Source organism: Dermochelys coriacea, chromosome 8, assembly GCF_009764565.3.
Source record: "Dermochelys coriacea isolate rDerCor1 chromosome 8, rDerCor1.pri.v4, whole genome shotgun sequence".
Taxonomy (NCBI): domain Eukaryota; kingdom Metazoa; phylum Chordata; order Testudines; family Dermochelyidae; genus Dermochelys; species Dermochelys coriacea.
In genome coordinates, this window is record NC_050075.1 from 106,173,385 (window position 1) to 106,193,185 (window position 19,801).

The window sequence follows — 19,801 nt, forward strand, 5'->3', positions numbered from 1 at the left end:
CAGCTGTGGATGTTCTCCAGAGACTTGATTTGAACCTGCAGTTTATTCTACCACTGCTGCAAGCCTGAACCAAGAACTTTGCCATTACTGTATGTCATTGATTCCATTTAACCCATTCTAACTCTCATCTATATCTTTCCTTTTATGAATAAACCTTTAGATTTTAGATTCTAAAGGATTGGCAACAGCGTGATTTGTGGGTAAGATCTGATTTGTATATTGACCTGGGTCTGGGGTTGGTCCTTTGGGATCGAGAGAACCTTTTTTTCTTTTACTGGGGTATTTGGTTTTCATAACCATTTGTCCCCATAATGAGTGGCACTGGTGGTGATACTGGGAAACTGGAGTGTCTACAGGAATTGCTTGTTTGACTTGTGGTTAGCCAGTGGGATAAAACCAAAGTCTTCTCTGTTTGGCTGGTTTGGTTTGCCTTGGTGTGCTTAGGAACCCCAGCCTTGGGTTGTAACTGCCCTGCTTTAAGCAATTTGTCCTGAATTGGCACTCTCAGTTGGGTCCTGCCAGAACCAGCATCATTACACCCATCCCCCATGCAAAGTACCCCCTAGTCCCCCATCCCCCATTCAGAGTACCCCCTAGTCCCCCATGCAGAGTACCCCCTAATTTCCCATGCCCCATGCAAAGTACCCCCTGACTCCCATCCCCCATGCAGAGTACTCCCTAATACCCCATGTAGCGTATCCCTGACACCCCCATCTGTAAGGATAAGGCCTTTGTCAGCAGCCATACTGTAAGGCTTTCATCCGCAGCCAGATTAAAAGAGCAGCAGCCATTAGCTGAGAAGCAGGAAGTCACATTCTCACATTGCCTCTAATTACATTAAAACAATGTCCTATCCAGCTGGTAAGAAGGAGACCCGTCCTAATGGCACACGGTATCGCCAGATAAAGAAACAGAGCTTAAGATGGGTAAAGAACACTTAGTTTGATAGCATCCTGTCTGGCAAGAACTCGCTGTGAAATCCTCATTTCTTTATAGTTTTGGCAGTATGGTCCCCACTTCCCTATTGTTTACCTTTATGGTCTCCATCTGGTTCTTTAATTGTTTCTGTCTGCTATATAATTAATTTTGCTAGATATCAGTTAATTAGGATAGTGGGATATAATTGGTTAGAGAATTATGTTACTATATGTTAGGATTGGTTAAGGTCTAGCTAAGCCGGACTCAACTTTCACTATATAAACTGGGGTCCAAGAAGGAGACCAGCTGGGAAGAGAAGCATAAGAAGAAGGAAAGACGTGGAAGAAGAAGAACTCACCCCCAAGACTCAGCCTAATATCAGAGCTGTTCAGACGTGACGTGCAGCAACTGGGACCCAGATGAGACCGACCTTGCCTGGCCAACAGGGAAAGTCCGCCTGCCTGATCAGGGTTGGTGAGCATGGCACTATCTGCTTTGTGTGTATTCTGCTTGGTGATTGTTAATAACTAGAGGGTCAGGATATTACTGTGTAAGGCTCTTTCACTGGTAAAAGGTCCTGCACACCTGCAGAAGTAGTATCCACTGAGCCCTACGGATTGGGAAAGGGCGTGGGTCCTTACATTGACCAGGTTAGTTATACCCTGAGCCCTACGGATTGGGAAAAGGTAGATGCTTTTCGCCTGAAGCCCTATGAATTGGGAAAAGGTGGGGTGCCCTAATGTGTGCAGGGTAACGCATCCCCCATGCAGAGTACTCCCATCCCCCATGCAGAGTATCCTGACTCCCATCCCCCATGCAGAGTACCCTGCCCATCATGCAATGTACCCCCTAAACCCCCATCCTCCAATCAGAGTACCCCTGACCCCCATCCTCCCGTGCAGAGCCTAATGGAGGGAGAAAAGCCCAGCAGGTGGCCCCTCACGGCTGCTCCTTCCCACTAATCCCCATGCCCCCACCCCTGCCCAGCTCAGCCATCTGTGTGCTGCCTCCCAGCAAGTGACTGAACAAATCTACTCCAGCAGGAGGCCAGGACATGCAGCCTTCACCCCTCCACCTCACCTCCCCCCGACAAATGCCAGTCACACCATGGGGCTGGGGTTACATCTCACTGGGCAGGGATGGTGGTGCAGGTTTTTCCCTGAATACATACACACAGTGCCTGCTACTGGCTGGACTGAACTGCCCAACTGAGTGTCATGGGCCCTGTACTGCTAACAGCTAATGGAGGTTCTCCTTGCGTACCCCCCAAGGGCTTTGTGCAGCGGTTCGGGAAGTACTGAGGGTTCTCATTGTTTGCATGGCTGCTATTGTTTGTTTGTTTGGTTCAAAACTCCATGTAGGGCAGGTAAACCACTTCCTCTGGAAGATTCATAAAACTACAGGCCGCGCACCCGTGTGGAGTCAGAACTGAAAAGGAAAGTGCCGTGGGCCCAGCGCCTGCATGGAGGGGTTTTCACTCCATGCAGCAGGGAGTGGAAAGTCCAGCTGCTGAGAATCAGAAATCTGCTTTTCATCTCCTTTGACTCATGACCCTTGAGTCAGGCAGCTGGGCTAGAACCAGAAATGCTGACAAATAATTCCACCGCGGGTAAACACCTCCAACCTCTCGGTTCTCCCGGGACACCAGCGTGTGGGTGCTGCTGCCAACACCCGCCTGGTGGCACAGTGGGGCCAGCCTGGTCGGGGGCTGCCGCGGCTCACAATGCACCGGATCAGTCAATTCTACCACCCGCTGATCGCCTGTGCCCACCACACCATGGCATCTGGGTGTTTCACCACCAGCCGACAGGCTGATCCGCCCAGTGTCTCTGTGAGCTAAGGCAGGATTCTGATGGTCCTCATTTTGCAGGGAAGGCGTGGAGGGGTAGCTCCTCAAGGGCCTGAGGATTTACATGGAAGTGAGGGGCCTAGTCTGTGGCAGAGCCAAGCCCAGAACCCAAATCTCCCAAGCGCGTTGGGCACTGGGATGTGGCACCAGGCTGCCTGTGTAGGCAGCAGCCTGAAAGGGCTGGTGAGTCAACTGACCTGGCTTTTGGGTTGAGCCCTTTAAGTGACATTGGGCCTGTTCTGTGTTTAGTGACTTTTGCCATCTCCAAGCATTATCACTGGGGCCCTCTCTCTGCCAGTGTATCACAAGCACACCTGCCATTCCCCGAGCACTCTCCATCTCAAAGCACTTTCAGGATCTAAACACCCACAATGAAATGTAGCCACCTCTGGTGTGAAAGACATCAATCACCCAGCACACATCATGCTGCTCTAGCAGAAGGCAATGAGCGTGGCATTTTGGCCAAGAGCAGCAAAGCAAAGCTATCCTCTGAAGTATGTGTTCTTTAGTACCCGTGTAGAGCAGACAGGACCTTGGCTTCAAGGACTCAGCCAAAATGCCATAGGGAGTGAGTGGCAAGGACTCAATGTGCCTATGCCGGAAGGCTGAGTCAACCCTGTGGGATACAAGCTGGAGCCCTGGGAATGCAGAGATGATGCTCAGACAATAAACCATCCCGTTAGCACTAAGGGTCAGCGCGTGCTGCATTTCTTGACGGAGACTGGGATATTTTCTCCATTGCATCACCCAGTCCAGATCTAAATGAGCCCAGGAATGGGGCTCATCCATCCTCCCACCAAACTCTCTAACAGTTCCAGCCCAAGTGGCCAGGGCTCTCCCAGCAAAGGCCACTGCAGACTGCAAATCCTGGACTTGTCTCACTCAACCCAGCCTGTTCCTCTCCAAGAGCTAGCCCTGGCTCTGCCTGGTGGGCAGTGGGAGCCAGAGGCTGCCCCAAGCAGCTGGGAAAAGCCGCCTGTCTCATTGAAACGGGCCCCCCCGGTGTCTGGTGTTAAGAACATTGGAACTCCATCCTTCAAGGAACTTTGGCCACTTGAGACAAGCCAGTGGCTTGAGCTGAGTCCTTCTCCGGCCCTGGCACCTCTGAGCACCTCACTACCTTCAGCGTAGCTTTAATATTATAATCCCCCCATCATCCTGCTGGCGAGCTCAGCCACAGAGAGACTAAGTGACTTTCCCAAGGTCACACGAGGACTCTGTGGCAGACCAGGGAATCAAGCCCAGGTCTCTCAAGTGCCTGACGCAAGGGGCCATCCTTCCTCTGCACCGGTGTTGTCCCACATTGTACCACGTACACTGTAGCCATCAAAGGGAACGCAGGCTGACAGCAGCCGGCTGGGCCCCAGGGGTGTATTTCATGAACCTGCCCCAGGGAGGAAGGCCCAGGAATCAACAAGCATTAGGAGCCTAAATACCCTTCAGGATCTAGGCCAAACTATTTAAATCCATCCATACCCAGCATAACCCCTTAGCAAGGGGAGAGCAGCCCTAAGAGGGCTCTTGCCTGGCAGAGCGGTGGAGTGTCGAGTGGATTTGAATGAGTAACCGACATGGGCCAAGCTCCATATCCCAGCACCTGAGCCATCCCATTCCCCCTCCACACGAGACGCTCGCACATTGTAGCATCAAACTGGCCCTCAAGGCACAGAGAACCCTTGGGAAACAAAAGGGCATCTCCCAGCCCCCGCTCAGGGCAGAGCCTCGCAGGGCAGGGCAAAAGGCAGGGAAAGGGATCACTGCCTGTTACATTTCAGCCCATGCTGCTTACCAAGCCAGCCTCACATCATGGAGCCCAAAATTGCAGCCACCTCTGGGGTGAAATGCAGCAGTTGTTTAACAGCGCACATCAACACGGCACAACAGCTGAGGCCAGGCAGTGGAGAACATGGGGCCACCAGACAATGGCAGCTGAGTTTGTAATGCCTGGGGTTGGACCACAGCAAGGACACTGGCCCAGCAGTCCCACATCACCTGCCAGTCTCTAGCTATTGCATGGCTGACGGCTGCTCCAGCTGCCTCCTTCCACTACGTGCCACCAGCATTTAGGCCTGAGCTTCCCCATCCGAGTGGGAATAGGAGCCGGGGGAAGCGAGCACTCAGGCCTGGGCGTTTAGAAACCTGCCCCTTGGGCCACAGATGAAAGTGCTGATGAAGTGCTAGAAAATCTGTTAACCACATTTTTCCACCAGCTCAGCAGGTTTGCCTTTGTGCTTTCGGCCGCCGCCTGAAGCTCTGCACGGCGCTGGAGACGAAACCCGGCTTCTGCTCACCCCACATGGCCTCCATGAGCAGTGGTGCCGAAGTCTGAGCTCCGGAGCTAGGTGCACAGGCCTGGAGCATTGCTTTTCCCTAGCACGCCTTGCTAGCTGCTCTCTCTTAGCAGCCTCAACAAAGCTCGCTCCTGAGCATCTCCTCCATCCATCGGCTCCAGCTTCCTCCTCCACTGCTGGCTCCACTCTGTTTCTAGAAGCGAGAGGCTCTTCTCCTTCCCTAGAGCAGGCAGGGCCTGGGCCAGTGGCCAAGCCACGCCACACGCTTTCCGCCCGGGTGCCCAGAGGGAGCAGATTGCTCACGCCCAGCGGCCTGTTCAGCTCCTGGGCTTCTCCGCTACAGCTGCCACCAAGGGAGACAATGATGGCCAATTGTGCTGGGAGGCTCAGCCCCACCCAGCTCCTCTCTCTGGACCCATCCCCTAGCGAGGCTAGATGGGCACCTGCACCTAGCTGTGCAAGACTCCGCAAGTAGGACTAAAAGAAGGGGATGACTTTGCACGCACCCCATGTCGGGCCTGACCAAAGTCAGTGGAAAGGTTTGGGTCAGGCCCTTAAGCACAAACCCAGGGCTCTCATGAAACAGCAACTGCCCCTGCTGTAGCACGTGGCCAGTGCACAAGGCTGCGCAAATCCCGCTGGGAGGCGCTGGGTTTCTTTTAGTGACGTGTTGCTGCACCAACTGGTGAAACCCACGACCAGGAGCACAGGCTGCTGCTTAGCTTGTCCTCAGCCAGTCCTGTCTGGGGAGGAGCAGTGTGTGGGCCATGCCATATACATTGCTCCTCAGCCCAGTGCGTCGCTGGGCTTTGTGACAGGTCCTTCCCTGCTCAGCTTTCGGGCGCTGAAAACCTGCCTGATTTGTTAGTCACCCTTCCCTGGAACTGCAGATTTCCCTGGATTGGGGCAAGCCACTGGGATTCTAGTTGCTGAACAAAGCAGCTGCAGGAGCTCTGGGGCGGAGAGGTTCTCTGGCTAACTGCACGTGGGGAACGAGGTGCCCTCCTCGTGAATCCGGGGAGGGGGTGTTTGTGGGTTACCGCATTATACCTGCCATCCTGAGATTGTCCAAGTCCCCTGCTGCCTCACAAATCTGTTGTCCAGCTACCAGCTCTGGTGTGCCACAGTCCCCAGAGCCAGCTGGCCCAGAAGGAAGGACCCGGCAGGGCAGGAGCTGCGTGCCCAGGGCAGCGCCAGCCACGCCTGCCACCCTTCACAAATAGCTAATGGCCGGGAGGCAGGCGTAATTGGCCCGATGCTGAGCTGAGGCATGAGCTATCCAATGGTGAGTGGGTGCAACTGTACCTATGGGTTTGGCTCCACGCAGGCCTCCGGGGTCTAGTACAGAGACTGATGCTCGGCCTCTGCCCCACAGCAGGAGAGAGGGGCCAGGGACCCCACACAGTGCAGTGACCCAGTATGGGGCTGGCAAGCCTGCCGACGAGGGGGTGGCTGGTCAGACTTCAGGCGGCCGGGTTAGTCAGCATGGCGTCACCAGGGCACGTGAACCAGGGTGCTGAACACAGAATTGGGAAGAGCCCCTTTTGGAATGGCTAATCCTATCTTCGATGGGGGCTTGTGTCACACCCCTAGAGGGCTCTGCACCCCAACTCTGCAGTGACTCTCGGCCAGCATGTAAAACAGAAGGGTTATTAGTCGTCCGGAACGCAGCGTAGAACAGTTCTTGCTAGCACAGAAATCAGGAAGGTTCAGCAAAGCCTATCTTGAGGGGGATCCAGAGCCCTAGGCTCTCCCCCCGAGTCCCAATTCAGGAGACTGACGCACTTCCAGCAACCCAACCGCAGTCGTGCCCAGTTGCCCCTCCATCCTTTGTCTCTTTTTCAGGCAAACTTGTCACCTGGCCTCCATGTCTGTTTGTTCTCCAACTCCTTCGGCTGGCTCCTTGAAGAGGATGTACCCTGGCCATCAGTTGCCAGGATACCGAGTGTCTGGCCATTGTCTGGGTGCTGGCAGCTACCCAGTAGAGTTTCTGCAATGATCACGCACCTTGTCCTACCAGCTAGATACTTGTGCAACACATTGGGGAAACTGAGGCACACACAGTACTCCTACAAAACATGACAACAGTTAGCACTTCATCACAGCTAGTCCTGGCTCCTCTTGCCAGCAGAGGCAGTAGCTAGGTCAACAGAAGGATTCTTCTGTCAACCCAGTGCTGTCTACACAGGGACTTAGGTCAGCTTGACGGCGCCACTCAGGGGTGTGGATTTTTCATCCCCGCAACTGATGTCGTTAAACTGGCCTAATTGTCTAGTGTAGACCAGGCCTGAGTCAAGGTGACGTGGGTGGAGTTCATGGGGGCGTTAAGTTCCTCAAAAGAAACAGCCATGGGCATCAGACTGGCTTCCCACGCTCACCAGCTAGCCATGGCCTCAGCCCCTTGTCAAGCTGGCGGTTTCCATTTCACAGGAAGAGAACCCAAAGAGCAGTGGCAGCGCACACCTTCCTCCCGCCAGGTTCTCTCACCGGTCACCCCACGAACTCTCCCCATCACGGCGAGCAGACTGCAAGGGCCCAAAAACAGTCCCATAGTGGCTGCGCTGTGCTCCAGGGATGAGCAGGGCCGGATTAACATTTTGTGGGCCTGGCACCAAACATATTTGTGGGCCCCCATGGGGGCAATGGAGCAGGTGCGGGGAGGTCGGTCCCCAGAGCGAGGGGTGGCCGGGGTAATGGGGCATGGCAGGGGCGGCCCCGCTCTGCCAGCCCAGTGCGAGGGCTCTATTCACAAACCGGCAGACGCACAGAGGCCTGCCCAGCCCAGTGCTGCCAGCATGCCCCTTCCCCTCAGGGGCGGGCCCAGGCTGTGCCACATAGCCCCCTTGCCCAACACCCCATAGGCACCGACTCCATGGGTGCTCCGGGACTGCTCAGCACCCACAAGCAGCCCTGCTGATCAGCTCCTCCCCCTCGCCCCAGCGCTGATCAGCTGTTCAGCAGCAGGCAGGAGGTGCTGGGGGGGGAGGAGCAGGGGCAGGAAGAGGTGGGGGTGCACGGGAGGGAGGGTGCGGGATGGGGCAGGAAGAGGTGGGGTGGGGGTGGAGTGGGGGCATGAAGAGGTGGGTGGCAGGGTCCTGGGGGAAAGGGTGGAGTGGGGGTGGGTCTTGGGACAGAGCTGGGGTCAAGCACCCATGGTGAAATCAGAAATTTCCTCTGCACCTCTGCAACACCCCCCCCAAAACTCCCTATGGCCAGGGCCCCCCAAAGTCCCTCCACAAATGCACAACCATGAAGGCCGAGAGGAGCAAGTAGAAGCGGGAGGAGCCAGCAAGCGGAGCAGACCAGGACCCTTTCTGAGCATGGGCCTGGCTCCATGGCGCCACTCGTCCCATTGTAAACCCAGCAATGCCCACAGGGACTTCCACCCTCGCCTGGGTTTCAGTGCTCAGACGGGCCCCGCAAGCTGCCCCCAGAATAAAGAACTGCCGGTGAATCAGCTAACAGACCAGACCCACGGCCCGTCCCCTCCTCCTCGATTCCAGTGGGTGACGTGCTCGCATCAGAGCGCAGGGTTGGCCCTAAGTTGGGGAAATCAGCCCTGAGGTGCCAGCCGGTTCCGCACACGGGCTTGTCAAATGGTTTGCAAGAAGTGAGTTGAAACCACAGAAGTTTGCATAATATTCTTAGCGTGGGGGCCAATTTAACGACAGCTACCCTGTCCCACCGACTTGCTGTCGGCAACGGCGGGGCCAGCTGGCGCCAGAGCGCTAGGGGGTCACACATCTGCGCTGCATTCACAGGGCGCTGTTCTTCTGACGCAGCCCAGCGAGCTTTGCAAACTTCCATGGACAGAGACTGAGATTTTCAAAGCAGGCTAGGGGACCTCGACACATGTTTAGATACGTGTCTAAACCCTCTCGGCTGCTCTGAAATTCTCAAACCCTCCTCCCCTCGTCCCCCCATACACACACAGCCCCAGCACTTTGTCCAGCACGGGAATGCAGCCGTCCTGGGATGAGCCGCGGCGACTGCTTCACGGCCCCCAGCAACGCTGCGCACAGGTTTAGGACAGGAAGTAAAGGGTGTAGCCCACAGCACACAGGCCCTCAGGAGTGATGCTGGGTACGGGTACAGGGGCTGGGCAGGGGGCTGCGCCCGCACACACCCTGGCAGTGGGCGCAGAGGGAGGGTGGCTGAGTTTCCACAGGGTGGAGTTCAGCGACAGTTAAGGGCCCACCCTCTACGGCTGTCACGGGCGTACGGCCCCGCCAGCTGTACCAGCCGCTCCCCGGCCCAGCTCACCTGAACTGCGGGTTGTTGACGAGGCTCCTGATGGCTGTGGCGAAGGCAGCCCCGTCCCCCTCCAGGACGGCCGAGCCGGCGTAGGCCATGGCCTGGGCTGGCGACCGAGGCCGGCGGGAGGGAGCAGGGCTGAGCGTGCGGCAGAGAGAGCCGGCCAAGTTCAGCGGCTCCGCCAGGCCTGCGGGCCGCTATCTCGCCCAGCGCCTGCCGAGAGCCGGCAGGGACGGGCGGGAGCAGGCCAGAGCCGGGGAGGCAGGCAGGCCAGGGGAGGAGGCCCCTGCTGCAAGCAACAGAGCTCATCACTAAGGAAACCGGCAGCTGCCCAGCTCCAGGAATCAGCGGCTGCCAGACGGGGTGTGCGGGAAACCCATGGGCCTGAACCGAGAGGAGCAGGGTCAGAGTCTAGCGCGAGGCAGCCAGCCGGCCCGGGGGCCAGGCCGAGGAAGGGCAGCAAACCAGAGGGGAGCGGGAGCGGAGTTCTGCAGGGGCTGATAATCACGGCTGGGGCCGGCAGGAGGGCGACGGGAAAGCAGCTGGGAAATCACACCCCACACAGCATCTCCTTTCCAGAGCAAGCCAGAGCCAGCCACCATCTCGGAGCTCAGCCTTGGAACTGAAGGGCTGGTCCGTGGCCAGCCCCTGGGGCGAAGCTATTGAGCGGAGCTCAGCCCCTGAAAGAAAGCAAACGACTCACGACTCACGGCAGCTGAGCACTTTCCGGTGCCCCCCAGCCCCACCCGTCGTTCAGGCCAGCTGAATAGCTCCTGCCACTTCCGGGGGGCCCGCAGGCTCTCTTAGTTCCCAAACATCGGGCAAAGTCACAACTGTGGGGTCACAAAGAGCATGCGTGTGCGGTGGGCACGCACCTTTGCTATGGGGCTGTCCGGGCCAGCACTCGGAGGGGGGCCAGGCCTTCAGGGGAGATCCTGGTGCTTGCGGGAAGTGGTGGGGTGTTCTCCTGGGAGTCCTCGAAAGCCCAGAGGAAGTCTATACGCACCAGCCCTGGGGATGGGCGCTGTGCCCCTCTTGGCTAGCGATAGCGCGCAGTGCTGCAGGAGAGGGGCCAGCGCTCAACATTAAAGATCTGTCTCCAGCCTCCCCTGCCTGGGCTCTGTCCCCGAGAAGCTGGCACTGGGGCAAGTCCTGCAGCCGGTGACCTTTGCCAGCACTCCAGTCCCCTTGCGGCCAGGCCTTCGAGCCAGCTGGATGATGGAGGGAGGGCAGTGGTGCAGCTGCTCGGACCAAGGGTCTCTTTGTGCCATTTCAGGGATGAGCTGTAAGGAGCCAGGACACGCGTGACAGAGACAGCAGCCTTGCAACGCCCGCCCTCGAGTCACTGTGGGTACTGCTAGCACAAAAGGCACCACAGCTGCTGTCCTGCACCCAAGCCCACATCGCGCACGCCCTCGGACACCCAGCCCTGGAAACAGGGCCACGCTGCCGGGTGCTTCCTCGGACCACTCCGAGGGCTGTGACCACCCCCTGTAGCAATGCAGCTCCTCGGCTCCTGATGCTGCTTCGGCGCGTCAGCGATCCGTCCCGGTGATGGCTGGCGTGACAAAGGAGCATTATAGCCACCCCTCGTCCTCACCAGCCTTCCCATGGGGCGTCCCACAGGGATCACACCTGTTCCCCTCTCCCTTTCAGCAAATGCCTGGCACTCTGGCAGAGGCCCTGAGCTGCCGCTAGCACACCAGTGGCTCCTAGTTGCAATATTCCTTTGCAGGGGACATGACCGACCCAGGTGTTGCAGTGCCAATGCTGATGGGAAGTGGGAACAGCTGGGAGGAGCTGGCTGGGGCCTCAATGAGCTGTGAACCTGCCATACCCCTGCCACCCACCCTCAGACCTGTGCCCACAGGAATGAGCGGTGCCCGGGGTGTGACCTTCAGGAGCAGAGGATTGGTCCGTTGAATGCCTGGAGGGAAGAGATCAGACCAGTCCAGGTGCAGAACTCTCCTGTTCACAGAAGTCTGTCCACACGAACAGACACCAAAGCAGGGCTGGACCAAGGCAAAGGCACTACAGGCTTGTCCCAACTCCTGGTGCCTTATGTCCAGATGAGAATCTCAGCCTTCATTAGAAAAAACAATATTCCTCGCCCTCATAGCTGCAAAGAAACGCTTGACAACGTGACCTGACTGTAACTGACACCTGCCTGAGTCTGCAGACAGCCTGAAACAATCACTCCAAGTAGGTGTGAACCACCCCATTCATCTTACCATTGAAACTTGCTGCCACCCTAGCGAGACACAGGGACATGATTATGGGGCGTACCCCCTTTGGGTGTCCATAGGAACCCAGATTGCCTGAAATTTGGATTTGTTCCTTTTCCCTCTCTCTCCCTCATCTCCAATCTTTGGTTCAGGGCTAAATTAAGTGACCCACGGCTGTTGAGAGCAGAGTCCACCTTGAACCTCCTGGCAGCTACAGTGAGCGGGGCCTTATAAATATGTGAGGCGAGAGAGAGAGCCCCGCAAGGCCAATCACTCCTCTCCTCACTAGTTTAGTGCATTGAACAACTAAATCATCATCAATGCAAGCTAGGATGGAAGCATGAGGGCAATCAGTCTTCATGCTTCAGGGCAGAAGATAATCGCCAGCAAGGGGACAGGAGGCAATCTCACAGCGAGGTGAATCATGGCATGAGAGGCGGCCCTGTCTTCCTTCAACCCGTCCAGCTCTGAGCCGTGTTGAAGACAGGACAGCGGGCTGGATGGAGTATTCGTCTGTTCTGCAACTGCAGGAAGCAGAACGCTTGACTGAATGAACTGTGCCGGGGCAGGAGCTCCTGCCGCATGGTCCTGGATTTGCCCTCACACAGCGGCTGTGAAGGGTGCATTGGCCACGTGGTGAAGTGTAAGACGCCCTGCCTGAGGCTGTCGCTATTCAAGAGGAACCACTTGTGTTCTGGGCTAGTGTGAACAGCACCTAGCGCAGTGGGGTTCTGGTCTGTGACAAGAGCCCCTACATGCTAGGGGGATAGAAATTATAAATAATAATTAAAGGGACACGCTTTGCTTAAAAGCACACCTCGGTAATACATGTTCTTCTCTGGGTCACAAACAACACTTCAGATTATTAAAGAGGAAAGAATTTTAGAAACCCATTGAGCTTTTCTCTAGTTCTGCTGTTCGGTCACTCTGCGTGTCTCTTTTTTTGGCCAATAAAGGAGAATGAAATCCCGGTCACTACTGTCAGGGTTCTGGGAGGGCACTGTTGGGTTGCAAACACTTCTGAGAGCAGTTATACGTTTAAAAATAACTACTCTGCTCGGATTTTTCTTTTAACTAATAGAAACATTTCTACAGGCCTTTAGGTTTTGTACAAAGTTTGTTTGTACAAAGTCTAAATCAGTGGGCAAAGTCAAGGTGATAGCTTCCCTCTCAAATACTGGTCGGGATCCAGTTAGCTAGATACAGGCCACAAAACAATCATACGCCATAAGAGTTGGTTCTTTTAGCGTATGCTGTCACTCCCTGTGTTCAGGACAGTTTGTTCACACACTTGATGCCACAGGGACAGAGCTAAGTAGATAGATTAGGTAGCTAGACAGCTATAGATTTTGTGTCGGAGTTTATCACTTTCTTAAATAAATCCCCAAAGAGAGAACATGTGTGTTCGGCAGAATGCAGAGGAGAGCTTCCGATACCGGGTAGCGAAGAGTTAAAGCTATTCTGCCTGATGGCCAAAGGATTTGAGTGTCACATAGCAACACCTAATGTTTCACTACAAAATAAACACAATGCCTTTCATTTTTGGGCAGCGTCCCTACTACACAATGTCCCGGCCCCTCCTGGAAAGTCACACGGGAGCTGAGGGGGAAAGGTAAGTCTGGCGGCGAAGGCCATGACTCCAGCTCAAGAGCGTACTGGTGGGACGAGAGGAGGGGGCTGAGACTGGACTGAGTGGGTGGGAGCAGTGGCATGGTTGTGACCAGGTAGATGGATGGATGTGACCAGGCAGGTTGGAGGAGGCCAGGAGCATGCAGCATTGGAGAGGAACAAGGTCAGGGGATGCGGTGAGGGAGGGCAGGGGGGCAGCAGGACAAGGCAGGGTGGAGATTCGAAGGGCAGTGTGATCAAGCAGGAAGGATGCGTGGGGTGATGTCTGGGAGGGTCCATGGCACTAGTCCTGGGAAGCTCTGCAAACCAGGCCGGGCAATTCTGAATTGGATTCTGACAGAGGCTGGGGTGAGAGGGTCCAGGTCCTCAGAGCCAGAGATCAGTGGGGCCACGGCATCCCAAAGCCTCTGAAGTGCAGAGAGTGGAGATAAAGGAGACCACGAAAGGTGTTGTAATAGCCAGGGAGGACGTGATGAAGAGAGGAATACAGCTCTGATTAGAAGCAGGGTCGAGGCAAGGATCCATTCCCGAGAGGGGTAGGGGACAGGGGACTTAGAGACCAGGGACAAGATCTACCAAAAGTGAGCCCTGATTTTGGGTGCCTGGCTTGAAACTCCTTTAAAGCCGAATTTCCAGAAGGGGCTGGAAATCGAGGCCTTTGTATCCACGTGCCCCTTCTGACACTGTTGGCCAAAGTAACAAGGTAGGAAAAAGGCATCTGGGGTGAAGTGGGACTTCCAGGTTCCTGCCCTCCACTAGGGCTGGTCAAGGAGAAGGGCCAGGGACATGCTGGCACTACTGGATATTTATGTCTATGGCAGAGAGGTGAGGGAGCATCTTGACGGGGGGGCAGGGGCAGGGCCAAAGACAAGTGGTGAGGAGGGGGCCTGTAACAACACCCCAGAATGCTGGGAAGAGATGGTGGGACTTCCTTGGCTGCCATCCCCTGACACATGATGTGGGTTGGGGTACAAGACGGTGGTACCCCCGGCACATGGCAAGGGCTGGTATTGGCTCCCTCCAGGAGCTGTTGCCCCTTTAAAAAGAAAAAATTTCAAATAAACCCTCAACTCACCCCCAACCAAGGCCCCAATCCTGCCATTAGATCTCCGCGGGTCAGGTCTAGCCCCGAGGATGCCACATGGGTGCAGGGGGGTGCCTGCTGGGATCTGATCCCAGGAGTCAGGGCTGGAGGTCGGGGTAGGTGACCCATCGGCCCCTGCCGGAGGAGGGGATAGGGCAGCCTGGCCTTGCCTTCTAGCAAGCAAACCCTGCTACCCAAAACGCCACGAAATTCAGAAGAGGGAAAGAAGAAGAAAAAAAACAGGGCTTCACAGAAATTGTACAGGCAACAGAGTCACAGACCTGAGCCTGCCCAGCCCTGCCCCCAGCCTTCTGATGGCTCTTGCATTGAACTGTCACATCAATGATTTACTGCAGCGGGGTGGGGGTGGGGGATTATTAAGCCAGCAGGCAGGGAGCTCCAAGGGAGCACACAGCAAGCCAGGGCAGGTGCTGGCGAGATAATGGGCATTCACTCTCTTCCCTGGGATATCTCCACTCCCAGATCTGGGGGGCAGTGACCCTGCCAGCAATCCTGCAGCCCCCCGTCAGAGTGGGTGGCACTGCCAGGTGAGATTGCGCCGGAGGCTTGCCTGCTGAAGTGACACCACAAATTCCTTTCTCCCCACCCCAGCCCACTGTATTTGGGCTGTTTCCAAGTGAAGGATCAATTATTAATTGCAGGCTCGTTTATTTTCTAGTCATTGCATAGAAAAAGCAAATGACAGTGAAGCTCAGAAATAATATTGTCCTGGCTTCCACTGTCACTCTTCTGCATGCACATGGATCCTCGTTTCTGTGAAAATACCCCAGTGCAGGTGGGATGCGGGCAGCGAGATGTCCTGCTAATGTATTTGTTCCCACTGCATTGCTTATAGTACAATGGAGCCTTGCGGGACCGTGAACACCCACCCACCCACAATGCACAAGGGATGTGAGCTGGCACCTGTTGGATTCAACGGTAAAGCTCCCACTGAATTCACTGGCAGAGGATCGGGGACTGGGAGATCCAGCCTAGGCGTTGGCAGGGGCTGGGTCCCAGCCTACGTCCACACTTGGAGCTGGAGGTGTGACATCCAACTCAAGTAGATGCGCTCATGCGAGCTCGGTGAGAGCTAGCAGGCTAAGAACAGTAGGAGCTGCGGCAGGATGGGCAGTGGTGAGCCGTGGGAGGGGCTAGCCGTCCCAAGTACAAACTCACTGACGCCCCATGGATAGCTCTAGGACAGCTAGCATGAGTTTGTCTACTGGGGCTGGGAATCGCACCACCAGCTCCAGTGTAGACGTAGCCTGCTGTGGTGTACTCACCTGCTCACAGGCGCACTGCAAGGCTGGGTTCTCTGCCATTATACCCAGGGCATTTGCAACTGACTCAAAGAGCAGGGAGACTCCTGCCCCTTGGCAAGATGAAGCAGGGGTTCTTTAGTGGCCACATATTCTCTCAGTGGTGCCCCCCAGAAACAAGGAGGCTCTTTGCATGGGTCAGCTGGACAAAGCACTAGAGAACGTGTGTGCATTGACCCAGAGGAAGGTGCTGAGGGGTCACGTCCATCCTGGCTCCTGTCTGTCTCTGACTGGAATTTGTTTCCTATTAGTCCATTTAAAGGGGGAAAAACCCCGAGCATGCCCATCTCTGCTCGACATCCCATGTCGGTAACAGTGAATGGCACTGAAAACCAGGGGAGACGTGTTAACATCAACCCCATACTCGCAAGGGGGTGATGGGTGAATTTCAGTGAAGTTCTTAGGTGTGGTCCAGCTCAGCCCCCAGAGAATCCAATCCTTAGTCCGATTCTCTGGCCGGGGCTCTCCTGACACCCGCCATAGGGGTGAGAGACTTCCTTTATCCAGTGAGGCTGGAAACAGCCCAGAAAGTCAGCCTTCCTCCTTGGCACTTCTGCTTCTTGACTCTGGGTGCAAGTTGGGAAGTGCAGCAGTAGCCGTGACCATGAAACGCCAGGTTAGCCAGACTCCCTCACCCCTCCCAGTAAAGGAGAGTGAACTCTGGGTCAGGGCTTGTTCTGTCCAAGCCAGTTTTCCAGCTTCCATTTCACAGGTTCCCAGCCGCGAAGGCACCAGATACCATGGTGATGGGCCTCAGGAGACTAAAATAGGAAATCTCAGGTCAAAGCCAAGGGAGCTGGTACTCCGTTTAAAATGCTCTAGTCACATGCAATGGGACCATTCTCCAGGCCTTGTTTACATCCCTTTGATTGAGTAATTGTCCTTTCTTGGAGGCCCTTGTCTTTGCTGCCCTTGGCACAGCTGCTCGTTACACATCTCCCAAAGTGAAAGGGGATCGGCTCTTGGCCATCCTCCCCCCAAGCGGCCTGTCAAACAGACCAGCCGCTGGGAGCACTCAACTGACTCCTCTTGCCTGGGTCTCTGTGGAGACGTTTGGCTCCCCATGGAATGCAGGGACTTGGGGACAGAGTAAATACTAGTGAACCAGAATAGAAACAGCCTTGAGATAACAAGCTAAAGCTACAGCGGCTGGGGAGTTCAGAGCGGGGTTAGGGACAGGCAGAGTCTGGCTAGACACAAAAGGGGGAGTGTGAGGAAGCAGCAGGAAGGAGTTGGAAGATGCCTGATGTGTCTGTGAATTAACTCAGACCTTCCGGGCTTTTGTGGGCGTTATCCCCAGAGCACCACCGCAGCCCAACGGGAGAGCGATTCCCAGGGAACTCACTTAGCAGAGGCCAGGGCACTTTGCAGGAGGCAGCTCCGGCGCTGGGGTTCCTGCGGTATGCGGGTTGGAAGCAGGAGCTGCTCGCTCAGGCTCGCTGATGGTCCCAGACACTTTGCTAAGAGTATCCAGGGCTGTGGAAAGTGCCTCAAGGTCTCGCTGCACCAGGGAGATGGCCCCTTGTTCCAATTGTTGTCAGTACCAGCTCCCCATCCCCATTTAGTGTTGGAAGCTCCTTGAGCATAGCAGGACAATGCCATTTCCAGCACCGCTATGGGACGGCTTTAGTCGCCATAACCCTGACCAGGCTGAGCCCAGGTGTCCTGCCTGCCAGCGCCCAGGCAGGCCGCGAGCTGGGTGGGTGGTGGAAGCAGAGTAACTTGCTAGCACAGCTCTTCTCTTTGCCCAGACCCAGGTGTCACGCCGGGGGCATGGCAGGCAAGCCGCTAGCACTGTTCCAGGAGGCTGTGGCCCAGTTCAACCAGACAGTAGTGTCAGAGAACCCAGAAGCTGCACGCCTGAAGGTGGGCTTGTTGTCCACCCGCCGCAGCTCTCACTCAGTGGACAACCCACCCCGGCCCCTGATGTGGCTGAAGAGCATAGAGGAGGGGAAGCCGCCCTCCCTGCACTCACGGAGGAGCTCCCTCATGAGCATCGCCAACGCCCCCTTCACCAGCCGAAGAAACTCTGTCTCCATGGCAATGGGAGGGAGGCGCCTCTCCATTGGCCCCTGGATGCACAGTGGGCGGGTGAGCTTCTCGGGGCTCCCCCTCTTTCAGCCCATCCAGGAGACGCAGTATGAGAACACCTACAAGACCCGGCCAGACGAAGGCTGTAAGTTTGACCCCTGCCGGGCCCAGCAGGCTCTGGAGTCCACCCTCACCAGTTACCTGGGGGATGCCAAGTACAACCCAGTGACGAGCGGGCAGCTGGCCCAGAGCCTGTCTGAGCTCATCCGCAGCCGGCTGAAGGACCTCAGCCCCCCCCGTTACAAGCTGGTCTGTAACGTCTTCCTGGGCCAGCAGGGCCAGCAGAGCCTGCAGGTGGCCAGCCGCTGCCTCTGGGACCCAGAGAACGACAGCGTGGCCTCCGCCACCTTCGTCAACGCCTCCCTCTTTGCCGTGGCCACAGTGCACGGGCTGTACTTCGAGTAGTGCCCGGGCCAGCTCCTGCCAGGATTGGAGTGCCACCGACGGCACGGCAGGAGAGACCCAGCCAGAAATAAAGAGAAGCCCACTCTGACCTCCAGGGCTTATGTTAACTCACAACCAGTAATTTCTTAACCAGATGTGGGGCTGGCCAGCGGCACGGGGAAGCCTGGCCTTTGTGCTTTGCTGCCGTGGGGGCCTGGGTCAGGAGAGAATGGGCTGTTCCCCAGGTTCCGCTCGCTGTCAGGGGGTTGTGATGGGGACTGCTGTACCAGCTAAAGGCCCCAGCTGAGCTCGGGGCCCTGCTGTGCCAGGCGCTGCACGACACAGAGGGCGAGTTCAGCGTGTGCACTGACAGGGCAGGCAAAGGGGAGGTGCGGGGGCGTTCTGCCCCTTTCAGAGAGAGGACAGCTCAGATTGTTAAGCCTGCCTACAAGGTTTTGACGTCTGGCAATCTTGGCCTAAGGGACTTTCCCCAGGGCACGCAAGGAGGCTGTAACAGAGCCGGGAATTGAAGCCACAACGCCTGCATCCCCTACTGGCACCTGAATCGTGGCCTGTCCTGTTGGGAAAGCAAGGGAGGAGAGCAAGCTTGGACCCCTCTGAGCACCAGAGCTCTGGCTGTTCTGAGCAAGTCCCTGGAACCCTCCCAGCCCCGGCTTTCTGGCTACTCCCATGGTAGGAGAGGCCGCTGCTGAGCCCTGAGGACAGGGGCGCATCTGAGGCTCTCCAGCTGCTCCACCTCCACCCAGCCACCCCCCAGCCTGCCATGAGCCACAAGGGACTGGTCTGAGCCAGTGGTCCCGACTCATATCCATTGGGCCAGAGGGTGACTAGCCCCTAAGGGCAGGCCAAGGACCAGCACAACCCAGAGGGAAGGGTGCTCATAGGCAGACGTTAACACCCTCCCACCCAAGCCCAGGCCTTGGGAGCCTTCCAAAGGGCTTGAGTGGCAAGGTTTTGAGCGCCACCCTGGCCTGATGCCTCCCTGTGAGATGTAGCAGGACACGGGGTGCCAGAGAGGTGCGGAGCTTTGCTCCAGGACCCAGTGGGTCTGGGCACGCCAGGAGCCCTGCCTCCAACTCCCACAGCTGGAGCACAGGGCCCCGGCTCCTCCTTCGCCATGTCAGGGCCACAGCAGGGCCCTGCAGCTCTGTCGTCACGTGCCCCCATTGGCACTAGCCCCCCACTCGCTTGTGCTGTGCCCCCTGGGGGCCCAGACAGAGAGTAGCTGTGTCACAGCCAGCAGCCTCCCACCCACAGAACAGCCCCTTTGTTGGGACGCTGACAATGCCAGCACAGTCTGCGCGGGTGCCCACCCGGGAGGCAGCAGGTGCAGCTCACACCGGCAGTTCTAGCAGGGTCTGCAGGAGCCAGCTCCGGCAAGGAGACAACAGGAACGGGGCAAGAGGTGGCTAAGAAAAGGAGAATTCTGGGGGTGCCGACAGCAGCTGCTAGAAATGACTGGAAAGCTGCAGCCTGGGGAGGATGGGCTGGTACTTGGGGAGCGGGGCCAGAGGGAGCTGGGTTCGCAGCCCAACTCAGCCCCACCTTTGAGGGCTCTCGGAAAGCCCCAGCTCCTGGAGGCACAGGGTTATGGGGGCGTCGCCACTTCCCCTTTGAAAAGGCAGAGGTAGTTCCCAGCCCTTGAGAGCATAGAGAGACGCTCCAAGACAGGAGCGGAGGGGAGCCAACGGCTCAGCTGGCAGAAGGCCAGGTTCAGGTCTGAAATCTTGGGA

General features: G+C 56.7%; 2 protein-coding genes across 3 annotated transcripts in view; one reads left to right on the top strand and one right to left on the bottom strand.

The window, feature by feature from the left end:
- BTBD19 (BTB domain containing 19) overlaps window positions 1-10,723 on the bottom strand; it is a 69,832-nt gene extending 59,109 nt beyond the window's left edge. The window contains exon 1 of one of the 2 annotated variants that reach the window (XM_038413781.2): window positions 9,322-10,723. In XM_038413781.2, the coding sequence (XP_038269709.1) occupies window positions 9,322-9,410 (89 nt within the window). In that variant the 5' untranslated portion in view covers window positions 9,411-10,723. The remainder of the gene's footprint in view (window positions 1-9,321) is intronic. The other variant, XM_038413782.2, reaches the window with a different exon arrangement.
- Window positions 10,724-13,076: 2,353 nt separating this feature from the next.
- On the top strand, window positions 13,077-18,151 carry DYNLT4 (dynein light chain Tctex-type 4). The gene is made up of 2 exons (XM_038414628.2): window positions 13,077-13,149; window positions 17,324-18,151. Exons 1-2 carry the CDS (start codon window positions 13,103-13,105, stop codon window positions 18,066-18,068), a joined length of 792 nt encoding a protein of 263 aa, XP_038270556.1. The 5' UTR covers window positions 13,077-13,102; the 3' UTR covers window positions 18,069-18,151.
- The last annotated feature ends 1,650 nt before the right edge of the window (window positions 18,152-19,801 follow it).

Excerpts from the sequence above, each read along its gene's own strand:
- DYNLT4 (XM_038414628.2), top strand. The coding sequence starts at position 13,103 with ATGTCCCGGCCCCTCCTGGAAAGTCACACGGGAGCTGAGGGGGAAAG. Across the intron at positions 13,150-17,323 it reads ACGGGAGCTGAGGGGGAAAG|ACCCAGGTGTCACGCCGGGG; the intron begins GTAAGTCTGGCG and ends CTCTTTGCCCAG.